Source organism: Gekko japonicus, unplaced genomic scaffold (genome assembly GCF_001447785.1).
Source record: "Gekko japonicus isolate JY-2015 unplaced genomic scaffold, Gekko_japonicus_V1.1 scaffold2311, whole genome shotgun sequence".
In the NCBI taxonomy this organism is placed as follows: domain Eukaryota; kingdom Metazoa; phylum Chordata; class Lepidosauria; order Squamata; family Gekkonidae; genus Gekko; species Gekko japonicus.
The window spans coordinates 208,515-230,869 of record NW_015164266.1 but is presented as its reverse complement, the minus strand read 5'-3'; the positions used below and the strand labels follow the sequence as shown (position 1 = coordinate 230,869).

Sequence of the window (22,355 nt, the reverse complement as noted above, 5' to 3'; positions counted from 1 at the left end):
GGTTAGCAAATGGGCTGCTTACATAGCAAGCAGAGACTGCAAGGCAATTGTAAACATACAATAGGCAGCAGAGATTCATTTTCATGGGCCTCTACAGCGCCTGAGTGTTATAAAGACAGCCTGCAAAACGGTGTCCCATCATCAGTGGGCCCACCTGCCTTGGGCCCGCCCCACTCCCAGGTGTCTTACCCGCGGCTAAGCTTTTAAAGGAGCTCCCTATGCAGATCCAGTTGTGGGAGTCCGATCCAGTTACACAATCTGGTTTTGGATGCCAAAGACTTGTGAGTATTGTCTGCCACAATAAACTAACATTAACAACAAAAGGGCCGCAGTGGCGGTCTTCTTGCACGTTATCTCATGCATTTCAAATGAGGCTTGTGCAGGAGACTTTCCCCCTCTTAACAATTGTGCCCAAAGTCACTTTTAACATACACCAAAAAAAGCAAACAAATTTTGTTTATAGCAAACACCAAATACTCCACAGGATTTCTGTTATCATAAAAAAGATAGGTATACATGTAACATCAGCATATCTAATACTTTTAAGTTTTCAGAGAGAGACTGAATTGAAGCATTACATTTTTTTTTCCTTTTTGGGAAACCCCCTCCCCTGGAAATCTGTATATTTCCCCCACTCCCTTTAGATATTTCTTGGACATAAAAAAAAAAAAAAGCATAAGGCAGCCATAAGTTTAGACACAGGTAACCAAGTTTACATGTCAGGACAGAAGCTACCAACTCATCAAATGGTGAGCAGCCTGAACTACTTACTAAAACATCTCTTAAGGTATTACAATGAAAACTGGAAGTATTCACTGTCTCTCAAAACCGTACCGCAGTAGCTCGTCAGAGAACTCAAAATGATTTGGGTTTTTTTAGCCAATCCAGACATCCCAGTGAGCAGTGAAAGAAAGAGGAGCCGCTCTCCTTTCAATGCTGCTTTAGGACCTCACAAATATTGCCCTGGCTAGCTATGCTTTTCTTATGTTCAGAACCTTCTATAGGCAGATTATATAAAAAAAGAAGAAATGGGGGAGGCACCTTTAAAATAAATAAATCCTGGTGAGTATTGGACAACTGAATCTGAAGAACAACATGGAGTGACTCTCCCTCTGCCCCCGCACTGAGTAGTCGCTGCAAGTTAACCTGAGTTTCCAAACTGGCTCATGATCAGCCCCAAAAGAGGCTGATCAGTAAATCTAGAAAGATCTCTCCCCCCCCCCCTGGTAACAATCAGAAACTTCCAATTCTATGGCAAAACAGAGCTTGTTCAACACATCCTCTGAGAAGTCTTATCTGTGTCCCATGGGAGACAACTGAATCAGAAATTGGATAGTGATAGAGCTATATCGAAGTCTCGTGCCATCTACAGTGTAATCAATCGAGGCAGGCTTTTACTGGTGTGTACAAGCTAAAACTACAACTGTAAATTTTAAAAGCTTCCTTTGTGGTATTTGCCACTGGGGGAAAAGGAAGACTGGGAAATTCTGTACCAGCATCTCACTGACATGGTGCTTCTATTTCTGGAGCAAGTCAATGCAGTGCTTGGATGTGTAATTTTAAACCCAAAGTGCTGGAGGTCGTTTCCCAACACCGTAAAGGCTGCCTTTAAAAATTCTCACTCTCCTTCATTTCAAGTTGTTCATTTCAAGTTGTTTCAGCTTTGGACTTCACAAGAAACCCTCTGAGTCAAGACGGTATCGGAACCGTAGTCTGGACAGGGCTTGTTCTATCACAGTCTAGAGTTTCAGTCTCTATCCTCTAAATATTTCAAAGCAGCAGGAGAGTATGCAGCTGCACCAATCCTCCTCTCCCCATTGCTGTTGGACAAAACTGGAGTTGTTCTCGCCTCAGGGGGAATACGAATAGATGAGAGCATCACTATAGAAGGCATAGAAGTACTGTATTTTCTGGCGTATAAGACTACTTTTTAACCCAGGGAAATCTTCTCAGAAATGGGGGGTCGTCTTATACGCCCAGTCGTCTTATACGCCGGAAAATACGGTAATCTGTTCTCCTGTTGCAAACTTTAAAGTAACAGTCAGAGGCATGTATCCCACCACTCTGTTTGAAGCCTCCCTCTGGCCTAACGTTAAGTTGCAGGAAGGCGTCACGTTTTGCTGCGCAGAGTGGTAGGATATAGTCCAGGGATTTCAAGGTTGAACTGGAGAAGCTTTGCTTTGGAAAAAGAAAAGGCACCTTCCATAGAGATTAAGATATGCAAACTTGTAGGTCGTAATGCAGATCTCACTATAGACACACCATTGCAATTAATAAGAACTGGGAAGTGGCTGCTCTGGGGGAGGGTGCTTATTTTAAGAGGCCCGTGCTTGCTAAATAAATATAACTATGGAGCCGAGTGTATTCTGATTACTACTTATATGTGAATTAATGTATAAAGCTGACTAATAGAGTGACTTCTGCACAGCACTGGATAGACAGAACACTGCATTTAACCAGTCTAATTTGTAGGGTAGAATTCAGTTCAGTGCACTTTCTTGCAGCCACAGATCTATCTATGCAGTCAGCAATGTCTTTGCAGAAGTAAATGGATGCCACCTGGTTACGTTTGGTGCAACTTGCAGTCAAAGAGCCTTTTCCTCATTCTGTTTGAAGCCTCCTTAGCTTTACTTCTACTCAGAGAAAATTCCAAGCAAAAAAACCATCAAAGCAAACAATAACTTTTAAGAATCCCTTTGCTAACTGTAATTTTAAACGACTTGGGAGAGTTCAAGCATGTACACCTCTGTGCGTATATTTCTTTAAAAAGATGAGATAAATGGCTGCAAATTCAAAGAGATGCTTAAACACACCACTTCCCAAACCTGCTAATTATGGAACATATTTTCATAAGGCTTGACAATCATGAACTTTTTGCACATTTTTTTTACCAGTGGTAAGAGCTGAAAAACAAAACATTACAAATATATTTTTTTTTCCAATCCAAACTGGCTAGCCCAGTAAAATTAAAAATAAAATAAAAAAACAAACCAAGAGTAAAGCACAAGTCTTTGGCTCTCCTTGAATGGGAAAAAAAGATGTTTTCCACATTTATACAGACACCCCCCCATTTGCCTACCAGTAGGGGCAATACCACATTTGTGTATCACTGAGTAATAACACCATTAGAAAAGGCAACTTCACAGAAGTTATTGGCTAAGCGAATTCATTTGAATGCTCGGTTTTGAGGCAGCAAGCTGTCAACTGGCGCATGATCAGGAATGGCGAGCAGCATGTTTAAAGAGAGGGAACAGCAAGAGAAGAACCACCTAGGAAAGCAGGAAGGATTCTGCCAAGTTCTTACTAGCCAAGATCGCTAAGAGGTATTGACAAACCAGCAAGCATAAAAAAAACCCACTTCCATTATTCAGGGGAAATGGGTGTTACACTTCTGTTTTTAGTGAATCAGATATCTTAAATGCTGTTTTGAAACATGAGCCCTCAGTTACATTTCCATGCATGAACATGTGGTCTTCCATCAACTTGTACGGGAATATTTTCTGTTCCAAAAAAGCAGGGAGTGCTTGATTATATGTCAGTAGGACATCCTTTGTACTGAAATATCAGGCTAATGGATGTTGTTGTTGTTCAGCGGGCTCGAACAACGATTAAAGTGAAGCGAACAAAATTGGAACCGTATTGTCAGCAACATAATGGAGTGCAAGTGGCAGTCTGCAGAGACCAGACCTGAGACCGTTCACTAGAAAAAATGTGCTGGTCACTGACATACACTATAAATGAAGGGTGGAGGAAGTCTTAAGGCTTCATCTAGGACACTGTCATGTATGTGACTGCTGCCCTGTTTCCCTAGTTATCACAAGACAAAGATTTTCAGACTTGTCCAGAGTCCAAAAGTACATGGCATCTGAAGTTGACAAATAGATTCTGAATCCCACGTGACAGCTCCGTCCCTTACTGCATTTTCCACAACAGCGTGGAGCAGGGCTGAGACATTCTGCTGCACAAAAGGAACTGCAAGAAAAACAAGAAAAACCACAACAACACTCCTTTGATGGGGGAGAGGAACTCCAACAGGCCCCATTTCTCAAGTTTATGAATTTAACTCCAAAGCAAAGGTCCTGAAAACCACTTTTTTGGAAACCACTGAAGCTGCTGAGCAACCGTCGATGCTCACATTTAACCATGTTTCTCCACCTCCCTGCTGGGAAGCAATGGTCACACCGGCTCTTTAACCTTCACTGGAAAGTTCCTGAGTGCAGGCCCTGGGGTAAGACTATTATAAACGGAAGAAGTGTTGGTGCTACAGATTCTTCTACCTAACGGCCAGCACATTTCCCCAGCTTAGTTTCGGAAAAGCCCCTCTTTTTCCTCTGTGGGTCCACTTTTATTGACTAAACTTCTCTCTCACACATAAACACAGACACAGAAAGAATGAAAAAAAGAAACTAGGCCAAGATCGATGTGGTTTCCAGAGGTTAAACAGGAATATTTGCTCGTGCAAACAGGACATTAACCTAGATAGACAGCATAACAAGGACACTGTGCACAAAGGACAGTGCCAGAAAAGCAGGGGATGGGGACGGGGGGGGGGGACACACACTATTAAGAGGCCTTCTTTGCAGTTCACGCTCAGGGCGTATCACTGTGCTCGGACTGCTCGAAGTCTCTGCTACGAAATCTCGCCCCCTAGTCGTCAGAAATTAATCTGCAGGGCTCCTCAAAATAGAAAGCCCATTCTGCTGTTTCGCCAAACCCGACTTTCTAATTGGATCGGAACGGTGCAGTTCGTACGACATGATGAGACTAACATGTTTTAACTTCTAGACAAAAGGTGAGAAAATCTGTATCCTGGGCTTGCCCCTTTCCACGCGGAACAATAAATACCTTGCTACCTGAAAAGGGGGAGATTTCAGGAGGAAGATAATTTTTTGCTAGCTGGTGCTTCCTCATTTGATCAGTCACAAGTCTATGCTTCATTCTCCCTACCAGGAAGATGTGATAGGCTCTCTCAAACTAGCAGTTCTCAGAAAAGAAGAGGAACAGAGATTTCTACCCGGACTTTGTGACATTAGAGCCGGGGTGGGTGGGTGAGTGCCTCTACCTCCCAGATGACAACAGCTGCACTCATGTGAAAAATAATTCTTAAAACATATCCAATATATATATACAGATATAATTACATATATATGTATATATACATACATATATATAATTTTTTTAATTTAAATTAAAAAAAAAGAAAGCTCGAATCCCAAGCCAATATGTGTATCAAATTTTTGGCCAGCCAGGTCTATAGGGCATAATCAAATTCAATGTGAAATAGTATATAAATGCGGTGCCTTGACTGGGCAAATTAAATAATCACTACTCAAAAGAGTCTTCTGCTTGGACTCTCCTACTGGTAGGCAATGAGGGGACTGTACTCCCCACCCCCAATTTTGTTTTTTAAACAAGACAGACAGATGCAAAGCTTAGCTGAAGGTTACTGTGACCTCAACAAGGGGTTGAAGGGAAGAGGGGGAGAAAACAACAACCCTAAAACAAGATGAATAAACTTCTGCTTTTACCCAACCAAAGCAACGCTGCAATTTATTACATAGCCAGTGCTGTCTGAGATTTAGTAGTCGTAGTTTTGTATGGGAGACGCAAGCCTAAGAGATGGGAGGAAGCCTTTGCTGAGATATCTCTCTCTCTCTCCTCTCTCAGGGTCCATCTAAAAGTGGAGGAGGTGAAGGGGGCAGAGAGAGGAGGAGGTGACAAATATGTAGAACACACACACACTTCGCAGGGAAGGGTTTTTACAGCCAGTCTTACATGAAGCGCTACTAGTAGAAATGGGAAGTGTTTCATCCCATATAGATTCTTGACAGGTTTGCTTGCAGTAAAGTTGTGGAAGGGATATCTTTCTGGGGGAGTGTGTGTGTGTGTGTGTGTGGGGTCTTCTCTTACATAGAGGGAGCCTCAGCTCTCAAAAATGTTTTGTCAATTGCCAAAGAAAGGTTAATGATTAAAGGGGATAAAAAAGCAGCTTTGGGTGTAGCGAAAAATGTGGAGGGCACAGCAGGCAAAAGTTTCTTGTCTCTGTTTTCCCATCTCATCCAAAATAGAATTTTTTGTAGTTCCTCCCTGGAGCAGATACACTCCCCACCCCCAACCCCCGGCATTTAGACAGTGTATATCTCTCCACTGAAGGTGTACAAAAATGCAAAAGGTTCACTTTCAACAAGACAGAAAAACAGGGAGACCTTTGCTCCCCATTTCTGCTTCGCCCCTGCATCTCTACCGCAGAGGAAACCGCTGCATCCATCTGCAGATACCTCTTTAGATCCAGGTTCTAAACAAATCTGCCACCTATCCTGAGAGACAGAATTAAGCAACATTAACCAATTTATATGGTTTCAGGAGCCTTCTGCTCCCTTCAGAAACAGAGAACTCCCCCACTCCAGTTTTTACTCTTTTGAGGCCTGTATGGAGTTTTGCTATTGCCAAGTTGATAAAACTGCAAGACTGTATCTTAATAGCTGTCAACGTTTAGGAAAGGCTGATGAATAAATGTCAAGAAAAGGGTACAGTTTTCAAGGAGAGCTACTTTCAGATTATCTCCGCCCACACATTTTTCAGCCGAGCAAGTCAAAGCTTCCTCCTCCATCTCGCATTCCCCATTTTTTCCTTTCAAACTCATACAAAAGCAGTGAGTTTGTTGCAAAGGGAGGAGCAAAGAGACCTAAAAGGATTTATACACTGGGTATGTAATAATACCAAAATAAAAGAGAAAACCTACCTCATTAAGATCATACAATTAATCAAACAGAGTGTGTATATATATATATATAATATCTGTTTTTTTTAAAGCCCTGGCATTCAAGGCATCCAAAGTTATTAAAACAAAGTTCATTCACAGAACAAAAACAAATTTAATCTGAGTTGCTTGCAGATACTGCTAATTTTCATTTTTTTTTTAATTAAAAAATGTGTTAATGTGAACTATGTGCAGGGTTTGTTTCTAGTAGTGGTGTTGTGCACATTATCTCCGGACCTGCTGCCGTTGAGTTCTTGCTGTCTCCCATCATCCCGAGGAGGAGGGGGGAGGTGACCCCCGACAGAAGTGGAGGGATGCTTTTTGTTCCTTCAGGGAGCAGATGTGGATGTTGTCCCTGCCCTCTGGGTGTCCTGCTCACCTCCTCCCCCTTCGGTGTCCTCTGACAAGCTCAGAGCTGCAGTTTTGTTTGAGAGGAGGCCGACATTTTCTTGGGTTGGGGCTGATCCATTCGGAACATCACTGCTGAAGAACGAATGTCAAAACAGGAAAAAGGATACAGAGGGGGGGGGGGAGACAGAGATTTAATAAAATTAAGAGGGTAACCTTGAGAAGAAATCCCAAGCAGAGCAAGCTGTACAGCTCCAGTCAGTGGCTATCCACAGACAGATGGTCGCGCATGGAACCCACTGCTTCTAGTCGTGCTGTCAACTCTATGAAATGGTCAACCAGAGAACATAAGGGCACTCTTTTTGATGACTTTTAGGAAGAGGTTTGAAGATATCTGGTTGGAAGGGATTTACAACTGTCTGATTGCTTGCTCATTGTTGGAGGGGGACTGGATGGTCATGGGCTGGCTAAGTCAGTGTTCCTTGTTATTAGACTTAAATATTTAATTGCTTCATTTTTTAGCTGCCTTGGACAAAATGGTAGGATGTAAGTATTTTAAATAAATTAGAAACAGCCCCAATGGCCATAACGAAATGCTGGGTAAAGACAGACATGTGCTTTGAAGTGCAGTGGGCGTGGTTTTGACTCATGTTTGATGCATTCTGAGGCATCAGTTTTTGGGGGTAGAGAATGCAAGCTGAAACTTAACACACATTAGAATGTATGCTTGCTTTCACCCATGGTACAGTAGTAAATCACCAAAACACATAAAATAACAGGAACACCAGATTCATTCTTGCAGTGAGGGAGGGCACGTTTGTATTTATTTCTTTGCTTGATATGGTCAAATGCAATCTATTTGGATTTGCTCATCCACATTTTGCAGTGAACCAACTCATGTGGGATGATAGTGGCACTTACCTGAGCATAGCACGGACAGAGAAACACAACTTTGGCAATTTTTTTTGTTTCTTTGCCGTCAAGTTGCAGTTGACTTAGGGCGACCCCATGGTGTTCTCAAGGCAAGAGACATTCAGCAATGGTTTGCCATTGTCTGTCTCTGAGTAGAAACCCTGGTATTACTTGGTGGTCTCTCCTCCAAATATTAACCAGAGTTGATTCTGCTTAGTTTCTGAGATCTGATGAGACTGGGTTACGTGACAGTTAAATAAAAATAATCATCTTTCTTTGAATAATTAGATAACAGTTTTAAGATAGCAAATGAGTCGAGAGATCAGCTTGTGTACAGGATTTAGTGAGGGCAGCAGGCTAGGCAGAGTAGCACAACAGTAGTGCCATCACAGTTCCTTGTTGTTTTGGTGACTACAGATCAATATGCTCACTCAGTCACTGAACAATACAGGTAAGGAGGGGGGGAAACTGGAAGCATGTGACGCTTCTAATTCTACCACTCACTTGCTTAAAGAACCAAAAGAAAACAGGTACAGTGGCACTAATGCTGTGTGTGTAAAGTGGCTTCAAGTTGCAGCCGACTTGGTGACCCCCAGCAAGGTGTTTCAAGGCAAATGAGAAGCAGAGGTGGTTTTGCGATTGCTTTCCTCTGCAGAACCTTCCTTGGTGGCCTCTCATTCAAGTACTGACCCTGCTTAGCTTCTGAGATTTGACAAGATGGGGTTCTACCATGCCTCCTTCCCTTCCAGCACTAACATCAGCATTATTCATTCCAACTGATTCTACGGGTCAAATGCACCCTTAGATCTTTCCCACTGAATAAAAAGGAAGTACTTAGCAGTGCACTGAGCAAAATGTGTGTTGTTGTTGTTGTTTTGGGGGGGATTTTCATTTTATTTCATTATCATTTTTCCCAGTATTGTGGGATACCAAAACATACCCACCACATGTGAGAAATCAGCATTTCCTCAAAAAACATCTCCAGCAATGGTCATTATTATTATTATACTACAGGTTTTGATAACATGATATGGAGCCAGTTTGGTGTAGTGGTAAAGTGTGCGGACTCTAATCTGGGAGAACCGGGTTTGATTCCCCACTCCTCCACTTGCACCTGCTGATGTGACCTTGGGTCAGTCACAAGCTCTGGCACAGCTGTCCTTGAAAAAGAGCAGTTTCTGTCAGAGCTCTCTCAGCCCCACCCACCTCACAGGGTGTCTGTTGTGGAGAGGGGAAGGGAAAGGAGTTTGTAAGCCGCTCTGAGACTCCAAGTGAAGGGCGGGGTATAAATCCAATCTCTTCTTCTTCTTCTTCTTCTTCTAAAGGACCCAACAATGTAGCTCCCACCTTGTGGAACAGCCGGCCCAAGGAGGTCAAGAAAGCTCCTGGCTTTCTACAAACCATACAAAACTGAACTATTCAAGGGGGCTTTTCTGAGCAGGTAACAGGGTTGCACTGTACAGAGTGGTTCACAGACTTACTTGGATAAATGATTAGGGACTGTGGCCCATACTGCTGCATATAGCTTATTGTAAGTAGGATCCTATTATGTAATCTCTGTACCGCTTAATGTGTCACATTAATACTTATGCTACACTGCAGCTCCTTCTGCTGGTTCCAGACTTCCAAGATCCTAATGCACTGGTTACTGAATGCCCCATTTTCGTTGGCTGTACTGACTCACTATGTGTTATCTACCTTGAGTCCACAAGAAAGGCGGATTATAAATACCACAGATAAATAAATAAAATATTAAAAGTTCTCCTTCAGATCAACAAATGCAGAAAATGCTGGTTCATTAACCAATATTTTGAGGCAGGGAAAAAACCTCATTCCATCTTCCGACAAAGCTGTTCTTCTTCTGCTTTCTGAGATGCTGTGTTAGGAATCTCTCTTGCTCCCTGGCCTTTCAAGCTAGTTTTCAATCTGTTTTACCGATACATTGGTTCAAGATTGTTGTGAGATGCCTCAAGCATCCAATGAATGCAGAGTATATATATATATATATATTTAAAAATAAACAATTCCTCCCACCGTAGCTTTGCATGCTTCCAGCCACGTGGTTTACCATGAAAAATAACCTGAGCCATGTTCAGATTTGCATGTCTCCCCCCCACACCAAAAATCTAAAGTTCACCATGACATTAAATGTCACAGACATCTATAAGTCACTGATGGCGACATTATAAGCTGCGTATTTCAATCAGTTCGACTTGCGTTCTGTACCCCTTGTTTCACGCCTTTACCCTTTAAAAGGACTCACAAAAGTCGCACTCTTGTTACCTGAATGCCAGCGCAAGGTCCTCAGCTGGCACCTTGCCTGGTTGCCCGTTTTCTGTTTGCTTACTGGCACCCAGTTTGCTTTTCACTTCCAGGGAAGACTGGCTCTCCTTGGGGAAAAGGAAAAAAGGACGATCATCTTCGTTTCACCACATGCAACAAAACTTCTGTGAGTTCCTTCTCACAGGGAACGAAAAAAGGGGACTACTGTAAAAACCAGAATATATTGTACAGACTTATTTGTGCAAAAGCCACAGGACAAAAGAACATACGCCTAGAGAGCTACCTGCCCATTCTACCGGGATACAGAACATCCCAAAATCACAGGTATCAAGCAGCAAAGACAGACCAAAGAAGTCCATCACCACAGGCTGGGAAACCATGGCCCCCTTCTAGATGCTGTTGAACAGATGTTGCTTGCCAGCTGCAGCCTAGCATGTAGCTACGGCCAAAGAGTGAACTGTCTTCTGCCAGTGGAAGAATTTGCTGAGATTTCCATTCCCCGCCCCCCACTCCCGCCTGCCCCCCCCCCCCCCCGCCCGCCCCCCCCCACAGTGGCAGCTCATGAAGTATCCTTAGCATTGCATTACAAATAAAAACAAACTACACAGGCAACCCAAAGTCAGGAAATTCAAGTCTGTCTTGCTCCAGAAAGATGGACGGGAAGAATGGCTAGCACCAGCAAGCAGCCATCCGGCAGAGCTCCTTCCCGCAGCACACAAAGCAGCTCCACAACTCACCCAGCGCAGCGGTCTCTCCCAGCGCTCCTCTGCCCCACCGCCCAAAGCACTCACCATGCTCAGCTCCCGGGTTCTCTTCCCGATCTCCCTCTCCACCTGGTGTAGCTCCAAGCTCAGCTGTTCACTCGAGATCATTCCAGGCCACTTGGGAGGTGGCGGTGGGGGCTGTGGTTGGCCTGCCAAGGTGGTCGCCTCCCTCTGCAACAGCAGCCTGTTACTAACAGCCTAAATGCACAAAGCCAAGCACATACGACAACTGAGCACACAAACTACACATTCAGGCAGACAGGGGAATCAGGCCCAAAGTGGAGGAGTATTGCTTGGTTTCTAAAGCCCAGCCCTTCTTCCTCTTATACAGAATATACAGGCCGCTATTTTTTTTTAAAAAAAAGATCTGCAGGCATGTAAAGGTGATTTCAGCATGTTCCCCCCGCCCAGGTTCTGTCAATTATTAACTTCGCCCCCCTGCAACCTTGCTCTAAGCTAGCTAAGCTATGAACAGGAGACCCCCAGAGGCTGAATAAAAACACATGGAAACCCTAGCTGAATCAGACCAATGGTCCATCTTTCCGCTTCCAGCAGCAGCCAGATATCTTCAGGAAACGCACAAGCAGGCCATAAAGGAAACAGACACCCTATGGTTTATCCCCATGGCTTGGTGTTTGGAGCTATTTTTCTTCCAAGTACAGCTGTTATGATTAACTACTGTGGCTCAGAACCACTGATAGATCTGCCCACCATAAAGCATTCTAAGCCCGGTGGCCATCACTCCATCCTGTGGCAGTGAATTGCTTGTGGCGGTATCATTTGAAGTAGCACTCTTCTTTTGGATGTCCTTAGATGACTGCCAATCAGTTTGATTGAATAGCTGGATGAGACCCATTATTTATGTGCAAACACTCATGAAAGCAGCCATAGCCCAAACGGTAAAGACGTCTAGGGCATCAGGTCGTTAAACAGCCTTGCTCAAAGAGTCACAGAGATTTCGCCTGCAGCCAAGATTATCACAAGTTGCTGCTGCCTTGCTTCACCAAGTATCTGTCCTGCAGCATCCATACCATAACGTATGTTTAAAGAGCTTAATCTTAACTGCAGGCCAGCGGTCCTCCATTGATCTAAGGCAGTAGTCTAAAAGACTTTGTTCTGGAGAACCCTGGCATTCCTCAATTAAAAATCAATAATGACAGGCTAGCTTCCTTGAGAGGGAGTTTCCCTACCACTACCCATCTTCCTCTGCAGTGTGTAACTGTAGGAGAACTACATTCCAAAATGAGCATACAGTTCATGCAGGACAATGATACAGCTCAAGAGGTCTGAGTCAATGCTCTGCAAGAGCTGACTACAACTCAGGAGCGAGTCCCGTATCCCTCAGCAATGGCTTTTGCAGCAGATCTAGTCACTACAGAAAGGGTCAGCGTTTGAAAATCACTGCAATATGGAGGGTGGCTGAAAGTGGGGGGAAAACTACAAGTACCAAAGCCTTGCGGCCCCATAGATCTGAGCAAGTCATGTAGTTTGTTTCCATAAGATGCTTGCATTGGGTCTGGAGATTTTAAAGAGGGGCTCAGAGAACCTTTGTCTGGGGGCCCGCAATGGCTCTCAGCGGTTTTGGCGTTAACATTTTTAAAAATCCACATAATTAACTATTTTGCAGCACAGCACTGCATGTGCATTAAACGCTACATGGCTGTATCCGAAAAGCCATTTGGCACTATCTAATTATATAAAAAGGAGCTGTGGTGGCTCAAGTGGTTAAGACGCTGAACTGCAGACTGGAAGGTCGGTAGTTCAGCAGTTCGACACCCAAGTGCCGCATGACGGAGTGAGCTCCCGTCTCTGGTTCCAGCTCCTGCCAACCTAGCAGTTCGAAAGCAAGAAATTGCAAGTAGATAAATAGGTACCGCTTCAGTGGGAAGGTAACAGTGTTCCGTGCGCCTTGGCGTTTAGTCATGCCGGCCACATGACCATGGAAACGTCTTTGGACAGCGCTGGCTCTTCGGCTTGGAAATGGAGATGAGCACCGCAACCCTAGAGTCGGATTCGACTGGCTTTCGAGCAACGGAAACCTTTACCTTTACCTAATTATATAAATGAGCATCTGTTTGACTGGTTTCATCACCAAGGCCCAGTTATTACTCAAGGAACAAATCTAACACATTTCATGGGAAAGTCTGTCTGTCAAGAACACCCATGTAGGGACAGTTTTTAAAGATGTGCAGCACCTAGTTCAGCTTCAGGTTAATAAATAATTAAATAAACAAATAAAAACAAAGGCAGTCAGGCCAGGTCTTTTTAAGCCATCCAATACTCCTCTGCTACAGCATCAGTGGAGGCAGGCATGCAAGACTCGAGCACTGATTTGTCTCTGGTTCTGAACAGGAGCACGAGAATTCCCAGGGATTGTTTAGTGGAGCGACTGAGAAACGTGCCACCTCTCCCTCCTACCACAGCCTCTGAAGGGAGCAGTCAAGTTCATGCTCACTACCCAATGTTCTTTCCCACTCAGGTAAACCAGATCTTCTGAGAACAGGGGGTAGGCAAACCCATAATGTCTAACTGTGAAGCTGTTAGTGGGCTGGCAAACAAAGTGGGGTGGGGGGAGACACAGCTAAGGTAGTTCTTGGCCAGGACACACTGGGAATAAACTGAGCTCTTGGGGGCTCACTCTGGTCCCTTGGGTGGAGAACTGGCAGGGTATGTGGAGCAGTCTGCTGTGCTGCTGTTAGGCATGCATGACAGGGGTTGCCTACCCCTCCTTATAATAAAGTTTACAAATGATTGTTGCAGAGGAGACGTCTGAATTAAAGCTCCTTCAGGCTCTCCCACTCCTCACAATCTTTTCTCCAGTTTATTTTTGTGAGGATACTGCTCTTCTGGGATGAGCCTGAATTACAGCTATAAATACCATTGGCTGCTCCTATCATTCCCAAGAAACCAAAGCCACCGCAGTGCTTCCAAGGAGGGCTTTTCAGTAAGTTGGGCAAAGCTATTATAGGGTCTGTGCTGGTTAGGCAGTCAAGTGCCACTAAATGACACAACACAGAACAAATAAGCACCAAAAATCCCATTACTATGAAGGCCACCCCGCTCCATCAACACCAGGACAATAAAACTTGCACATGTCTAAAAGACACATTTCTAAAAGACAGAGACTGAACACACATTCAAAAAGAACACAGAAACAGACGTCTGCAGGAAAACAATGGGGCAAACTACTTCCCTTGTTTCACACTTCTTAAAAAGCAACGGACAAATTCTTCACTCCAACATGATCCAAGGAGGATATGTTTATATTAAAGTACTCTCCCTCTCTCTCATATTTAGTTTCTCCAATGATTTCTTTTAAAAATAAATCCCAGGGGATACAAGTACACACCTCCAGTCCTCGAAGTTGTGTCTGTTGGCTGATCTGATGGTTTAGCTGTTGCAGTTCAAGCCGAAGCTGCTGCTCCCTCTCGGCCGAGGGCAAAGGCTTCCCATGGCCAGCTGCATCTGTTATGGACAATCTTTCCCTTTGGGGAAATGGAAGAGATTGGTAAGAAGCAAGAGGTCTCCCTCCTCAGAGAGCTGGAGGTCAAAAACAAACAAAACACAACCCTCCACCACACACACACATAGCATGCTTAGCCACGAATAGCAAGTTCACATACTCCTACCTGTCACTAAGGCGTCCCTGAGAAGGTAGGTTTGGGTGGGGTGCATATGGTGAGCCTCCCCATGCGCTGTGTGTTCCATAAGGGCTGTAATCTACAAGGCAATTGGAAAGCCCTATTTAAACAGTGCTGGTTTATCAAAGCTGGTTATGTTACATAGACGCTACGGCTGCCTGGTTTTTAAGACAGCCCTATATGCAGTATTACACTCGTGAATAATTGCCTTTGCAACCGCACCCCATTGAAGATAACCCATTTACCCCCTCTTATGCTAGAAATAAAAGGCAAAAAAAAGTTTATGGAAGCCTGCAATGTTGTTCATTGCTTTGGGTTTAATAAAACCCTACACCCTAAAACCTTTGGTGGTTGGGGAAGAAAACAGGCTGAAGAGCTCACTGCTAGAAAGAGGAGGCAGAGGAAGAACAAACCAAAATTTGTAAAAAGGGAAAGGACAGAATTAAAAAAAACAAACCACTTTTTTTCTGAAACAACGTAAAAAAGACCCTGTAAACCAACATTTGACAAACCCTCCTTCTTCTTTCTAAGTCTACATTCCATGAAACAAATCCCCCCCCAACCCTATAGTTGAAACAAATCCCCACCACCACCACCACCAGGGTTGGATTCACTGAAAATTTATTTCTGGGATTTCTGACAGCAGAGAATGACTTTCTTGTCTCTCTCCTTCCACCATAGCCCAGAATGCCCCCAGAAATGCTGTTCCAAGGGACAGGGCCACCTCCCCTCCAAATAGCATGGGGGGGGGTTCAGAGGGCTGCAATGAGAACGAGGAACTGGTGAAAATTGCTCTCCCTCCATTTGTCGAAATCATCTGCTGGATCCAACCCAGTCCCTGTAATCACTGTTAAGGCTAACCACGTCTGAATGAATTTTCAGAGGCTAAATACAAATGCAATTGGAATTCACTGGCAACAGGTATGAAGCTGTTTAACTGTCAGGCTCACCTGCACACCTTCCCTCTTCTTTCACAGGGCGCTAAGGCTTCAGCTAACTCAAATTTACTTGGGACGTCTGAGTGCAGGTACCTCAATAAATGGAAGCTCGTTTCTTCCCCAGGAACTGGGATAGAAACTAACCTCCAGTAGTTAAGGTGTCAATTGAAGACTTCCAGGAGAGAACACGCATTGATTAGGTTTATGATGGGTATGAACCAACACCAGTCCACCCATGATGTCTGAACTCAGCCAAAAGCCTGGTTTAAAGAGAAACCCTAGTGTTGACAATTTGCTTAAATGTAGTGAAGGGGAATGTAGCTGAAGGGAGGCAGCCCTGAGGCTGACTTCCAAATCTAATGACACCACTTCTTGTGAAGCGGGTGTGATCATGCACCAATCCCGCACCTCTCCTTCTCCATCTCTATTAGCAACTACCAGCCCTTCTGTGCCTGAGCTATAATGGCGGTATAAAAAAACCTGTACGAGGAGCCAAGTCCTGAAGGCGCATGTTCATACCTGAAATGTTGACTGGTTTTGTGGAAGCTCCTTGAACTGTCATGGCTTGCATGGGCCCGGGATTCTGGTACATAGTTTTAGACGTACGTGAGATTGCACCAAACCTTGAGACGGTGGGCCGGTCTCCAAATGGAATGAGATCGTCGTCGCCAGTCTCTGCTGCTCTCCTCTGCAAATCCAACCGCTGGTCTCGCATCCCTTTGCTATCCACGTTCTGAGAAAATGGAGGAAGGGAAGGAGAGAGGCAATGAGAAGCAACCTCCTCAATTCTTTCATCTCTGGTGAAAACTCCTCACCAAGACATATGAAGAATGGAAGATCTCCAAGGAGGTTTTTAACAGTTGTTATAAAAAAATACTAAAAACGTACAAGATAAACAATCAAATTCATTAAAACAAGATACAAACAAACAATCAAAACCACAGCAGAGACAGAAGCGTCACACGTTCACTCTCAGCTCCATAATGCTACTGCCTCTGGGGGCACAGTGATGGCCATAATGATATTTGTCAGTTCAGACACTGCATAAAGCCATAGTTTATAAATCCACTTTACAACAGTAGTTTGGTGGCTAATTGCAACTACAGATCATCAATTTGGGAAACTACCATTAAGCTTCCTTAACCATGGCTTGATCTGGCGTTTCAACTGACTTTCTAAGAACCAGGAAAAAAGACCCCAGAAACTGTACCTCATCACGAACGGCAATCTTAAGGATCCTGTCAAAAAGTCACCATGACAGGAACAGATTATTCAGAGTTAGGATTATTTGCATATCTGTCTGTCTGTCTGTCTGTCCGTCCATCCACATCATGCCAATTCTGTGAACGTACAGCACACCCCTTTCTCTCTTTAGCACTGTCTGTGTAAATCATGCCTGCAGGCTTACCACCATCTCCACAGTCCCTGCTGCCACAATGTCTTTGGGTTTTACATCTTTGGTTCCGATGTAGGAGCCGATGGTGTCACATGACCAAGGAGAATACTGGCTGTAATCATTTCCTTTGTATTTGCCAGCTAACTTCAGGTCTTCATCCATGTACTGCACAAACACAAATACTAAGAGTTTAGGAAAGGGAAAAGGGGGCAGGGGGACTGGCAATAACAATGATATTTTTTTTTAAAACGTTTATTTTCAGGTTTTCATCATACATTCATACCTCCATTTCCATTTACATTTGGGGGGTTTACAAGTTTGCCTCATACCATTTAATGGCTTTATGCCATTTCTTGTTAAATTTGTCTTCTAATTTTCCAGCCAACAACATGTGCAACTTATCCATTTCCATTATCTCAAAAAGTTTATCAATCATTTCTTCCCTATTTGGTATAGTATCTGATTTCCAGTTTCTCGCAATACATATTCTTGCCATTGTATTTAAATAAACAATAATACATTTTTCATTATATTTAATGCCATTGGGTGTAATATTTAATAGAAAAAATTCTGGATTTACAGGTAGATCTATTTCTGTGATATCTTTTATCAACTGTTTGGTAGTCTTCCAGAATCTTTGATTGAATTTTGTCACAGGTCCACCATATATGTAGGTATGTTCCTCTATTATTTTTACACCTCCAGCAGTTTCCAGAAACGGTTACGTAACACTTTTTCAACCTATCTGGCGTCCAGTGTTTCCCTCCAACATTAGCTGTTATGCTACAGAGATAATGTCTTTTGAATCAGAGGGGAATTTCTCAGAAAAGTGCTTTGGATTTGGAAGAGGCAGGTTACAACCAGTGTTCCCTCTACGCTGAGTTAGTGTGAGCTAGCTCACAGTTTTTTAGCCTCCGGCTCACACACGTTTGTCTTCGCTCAGGAAGGATGGCTCCAGAGCAAACTAATGTATGCAGCAGCCAACTCGCTCGCTCACAACTTTAATGCCGGTAGCTCACAAAGTAGAATTTTGGCTCACAAGACTCCATAGCTTAGAGGGAGCATTGGTTACAACCCACAGAGAGTAAAAAGCTTTCACTGGGCTAGAGTGAGCCACCTTGCATGAGCCTAAGCAGCTCTTTAGAGCCCAGCCAATATGTATATAAAACTTTTCTGTCAAAAAGTTGCAGTGTCCCAATTACAGTAGAGTCCCAATGAAATACGTATTAAAAGAAAACCATCCGAAAGCAGAACAAATTCTACACGACAGCTGTGAGATCAGTAGCTGCAAACATTTGACAGAACTGATACATTTTTATCTATATATCCAATAATGAAGGCACCCCCTATGTGCGGATATCTAAATCCGCATATCGGGGGCACCTGGGGGGGGGAGGGAGATTTTCCTGCACACTTGGGGCAGTCCCCAGGTGTGCACAAAAATCTAAAAAGTAGAAAAAATATATAGGGGGGATATTTAAATCCCCCCAAAAGTAAAAGAGCCTTCCCTGCGCATGCGGCCTGCCTCCCGCCTACCTTGTTCTGCTTTAGGTACCAGGCAATGCTCCCTCTAAGCTGTGGAGTCCTATGAGCAAAAATTCTGGTTTTTGAGCTTACCGGCATTAAAGTTGTGAGCGAGCGATTTGGCTACAACATAAATTAGTTTGCTCTGGAGCCCTCCCTGAACTGAGACAAAGATCTGTGAGCTGGAGGCTAAAAAACTATGAGCCAGCTCACAATAACTCAGCTTAGAGGGAACAATGGTACCAGGCCAAAACATTCCCCCCTCCCCCCCCCCCCCCCCCGCAGACCCAACTAGTCACATTTGGTTCTCAGTTCAGCATACCTCCCCCACCACCACCACAGCAGCAGCAACTCAACAGCTGTGCTGAAGAAAAACACAAACACACGCACCTCATCAGTGTGGAAAGAGGGAGGCAGAGTTGGTGACGGTGCAAAAGGAGGAGGGGAGATGACTTTCCTTTCCTCTAGCTGAGCCATGATCTCTTTCCGACGACGGTGCAGTTCATCTAGGCTGGGGTGTGGCTGAGGTGGAGGCCGGCCATAAGGCTCCTGGAGATTTTTTACAGAGGCTCATTTATAAACAGTTTTTAAAGACACAAGCAACTCTGCACTGTACATCCAGCGAATCAATGGATGCAGGCCCTAGCCTTAGGGGTAATCTAGAACAGCAGCTAGATCGGAGAGCTCTAACACAGTGCATGTGGGCACCATGGTGCCTGCCAATGTATTTCTTGGTGCCCATGTCCTTCTGCCCCCAAGCATCTGCCAAACCAAAGGATCAATCCTGGCTTTCCTCCATCTCACTGGAACAGGAAGGGCTTCAGAAGATACCAGGGTGAATTGGCTTTATGTCTGCAAGGGGGGGGTGCTTTTGGAAACAGCTGTGCCATCGTAAGAGGACACTTAGCTTGGAACCTCCCATCACCGTGTGATTGGCTGCATGAGAGCCATTTTGTGGTCAGTATGCCCCACAAATGGCAACCATTTTTTGTGAGACCAACTGCCTGTTTTCAAAACTCAAATGTGCCCACAGGCTCAACAAATTTGGGAATCCCTAAACTACATTAACATAAATGAGGCTGACCAAGTTTACACAGTAATTTGGGAGGGGGGAACTCACAACCATGTTTTTTTGTCTGATTTCAGTACTCATTAGAACTAAAGTCCTTCATACTGAAATGATACATTCCAAAGGGGGGGAAATCACTTAGCAACACAAGAAAGTAGCCCATGTTTCCAAATTAGAGCCGAGAGAGGGCTATTATCTTTCTATCAACTGTGGTTTACTCGGTTCCTGGATGCTTGTAATGAAAATATTTAAAGCGCATAAGGAATGAACCATATCAATTTTTACATGGTCAAAAAAGGAACACATTTTAACATACTGCATTTGGACAAATAAAATTGGACAGTTACTTCAAATTCCACAATATCACTAAAAGTAGTTTCATCCTGTATTTAAATTTGATTTTTGCAAATTTAAATATGGAAAACTGACTTTAATGACTCCCCCCGCGAAATATTCGCTTTCTGAAGTTGCATACAAGCTACTGTATTTCAACTGTATGTATAACTACCCGACTAGACTTGAAAGGCCTCTTTCTTTGGGTGCAGAATCCAGCTGAAAATTGCAGCTTTCGTATTTCTTACTTTTAAAATGCAACATTACTACTCTTCTGGCTGCAAAGGTATGACTCAAAAGATATAAACAATGAATGATAAAAGTCTCAGAAGCCAGAAGAGTTAAAAATAGCACCCCCTCCAAAGGGACAGGCAGAACCATCTCGTTCCGCTCCTCCAGGGATTCGGTGGGAAATGGGCTGAAATTATTCTGCTCCGCTAAAACTCTGGAACAGATTACAGAAGACAAACTGCCATCGACTGTTCATTCCACATAGAATAGATGGCGTTTTAAAAACCAACCCCACTTACCGTGAAGGAAAGGGTTAACTTATAAACAGGTCTTCACTAGATTAGAGATTTTTGGAGACAAGGAAGCCTGGACTATACCAGATCCTCGTGTCACCAGTCTCAAAGCTTCTGAGAAAGGGAGGTGGCAATGAACAGATTCCCAACCTACCCGCACCTGGGCTCTCCTTTTTTTTTGGAGCAGTCTGAAACTGGGAGAAAACAGAAGGCCCTGCCTTTGCACCATCATGCCAATGTCAACTGGAGTTCCAGGCCAAACTACAGAAGGCATGTGTGTGCTGGGGGTGGGGGGATGCTACCTTATTCCTATGGTTGCAGCAGTTAGAAAGCAGGGTCCTCTTCCCCAGAATTGCCAGGGGAAAAATAATTATAAAATTTTTAAATTTTCCAAAACTCAAACTTTTCATGTTGCAGAACTTTAGTGCAGAGTAAATTTACCTATAATCTAGATTCAAACCAGTTTGGACATGAATTTATCTAAGGTCAAATGAAACACGATATGAGAGAGATAGGTGATTGGGAGGGATGTCTCTTGCATTTTTAAAATTAGTATTTTTTTTTAAGAGCTGCTTTGAAGATCAAGGGTGGGTGGGACTTATGGGGAAGGAATACTCAATTCATCTTTTTGCTTTGTTCTAAATCACTACACCTTCTTCCTCTCCTGGAATTAATTACAGCTTTGGGGAAGAGGCACAAGAGGAAAAGGTTAAACACCACATCCCCAGCCACTGCTGATCTTCAAAGCACTTACTTAGTAATTTGTGGGTTTAAAAAAAAGAAAGAAAGAAGAGAATCTAAGTACGAATTATCTATGTCATTTTAACCCTTCATGTTCTCTCTGCTTCCATATTCTAAAAAATGGAAAATCTCCCAAGAATGAAAATTGTACCTTAAAAATGCCAAGCACTGATAATACATCCTGATAAATAAGAAAAAACAGAAAGAACTCGTACTCTGGGATACGAAGGTCGGATCTGGCTGAGATGCGGACTGACTGGATAGTAGCCTTCCACTTGTGGATATCTGTCTCTTGTTTCAGGTACATATGGCGATACAGCTGGTGGAGGAATTTCAATGGGCACAGGGCTTCCTCTGATGATCTCTTCCCGGGGGTATGGCTGAGCAGAGGGATACACACGGCGGCTGTCGTAGTGGGGAGGGTACATGGGCTGTCCCATAGGAGGGTATTGCTGTGGTTGTGCGCCATACTGAGAATTCACCACGCGGTCTTGGAAGTATGGTGAGCAATGTTCTAAATACGGAGGACCTGGCTCAGGAACGGATGGTGGAGGTCGGACAAATCGAGACATACACTGTGAAGACTGAGCTGTAGGATAATACACACCTAGAAATGTGAAATAAGATTTTTGAAAGCTACTTAAGAGATAACCAGTGCAATCCCCCCCGCCCTGTTATTTCAATCAGATAAAGATGCTGAAAATCTCAAAGGGGCTGATTTTCTAAAACAGCTTCTCACTATTGTTTGAAGACACTCTCACAAGCTGTGTCTATACTGAAATATCTGGGGGAATTTTTTTATGTTGAACCTTTAATGCATTGCTGTTTTTAAGAGAGAAAATGAGCATGGAAAGACCCATCTGAAAGTTCCAAAGTTCACTTTAAAGAAGGTTCTTAGGTGTGGAAGCTGGAGCTAGTGTCTGCTCAGACGGTGGCGCCAATGAGCCAGAGAGCCCTGTTCCAGCCCTTGGAGCATCCATCGCTCCCTTCCACTCCATAGGAGCACCTGGCTTCTTTGGGCAGCGGAAAGGAGGACCCAGGAAGTCACAGTGAAGGAAAAGAAACAAATCCCTAGTCTCCTCTTCTCTGCTGCTCAAAGAAGCTAGTTGATGCCAGGGAGGG

General features: G+C 43.8%; 1 protein-coding gene across 1 annotated transcript in view; it reads right to left on the bottom strand.

Annotated features, from left to right (window-relative positions):
* Nucleotides 1-6,890: 6,890 nt before the first annotated feature.
* RC3H1 (ring finger and CCCH-type domains 1) overlaps nucleotides 6,891-22,355 on the bottom strand; it is a 52,402-nt gene continuing 36,937 nt past the window's right edge. The window contains exons 12-20 of the mRNA XM_015408723.1: nucleotides 21,449-21,840; nucleotides 18,957-19,115; nucleotides 17,055-17,207; nucleotides 16,166-16,379; nucleotides 14,697-14,787; nucleotides 14,417-14,552; nucleotides 11,095-11,265; nucleotides 10,304-10,410; nucleotides 6,891-7,243 (exon numbers count right to left, since the gene is read on the bottom strand). Coding sequence (XP_015264209.1) covers nucleotides 7,090-7,243; nucleotides 10,304-10,410; nucleotides 11,095-11,265; nucleotides 14,417-14,552; nucleotides 14,697-14,787; nucleotides 16,166-16,379; nucleotides 17,055-17,207; nucleotides 18,957-19,115; nucleotides 21,449-21,840 — 1,577 coding nt within the window. The 3' untranslated portion in view covers nucleotides 6,891-7,089. The remainder of the gene's footprint in view (nucleotides 7,244-10,303; nucleotides 10,411-11,094; nucleotides 11,266-14,416; nucleotides 14,553-14,696; nucleotides 14,788-16,165; nucleotides 16,380-17,054; nucleotides 17,208-18,956; nucleotides 19,116-21,448; nucleotides 21,841-22,355) is intronic.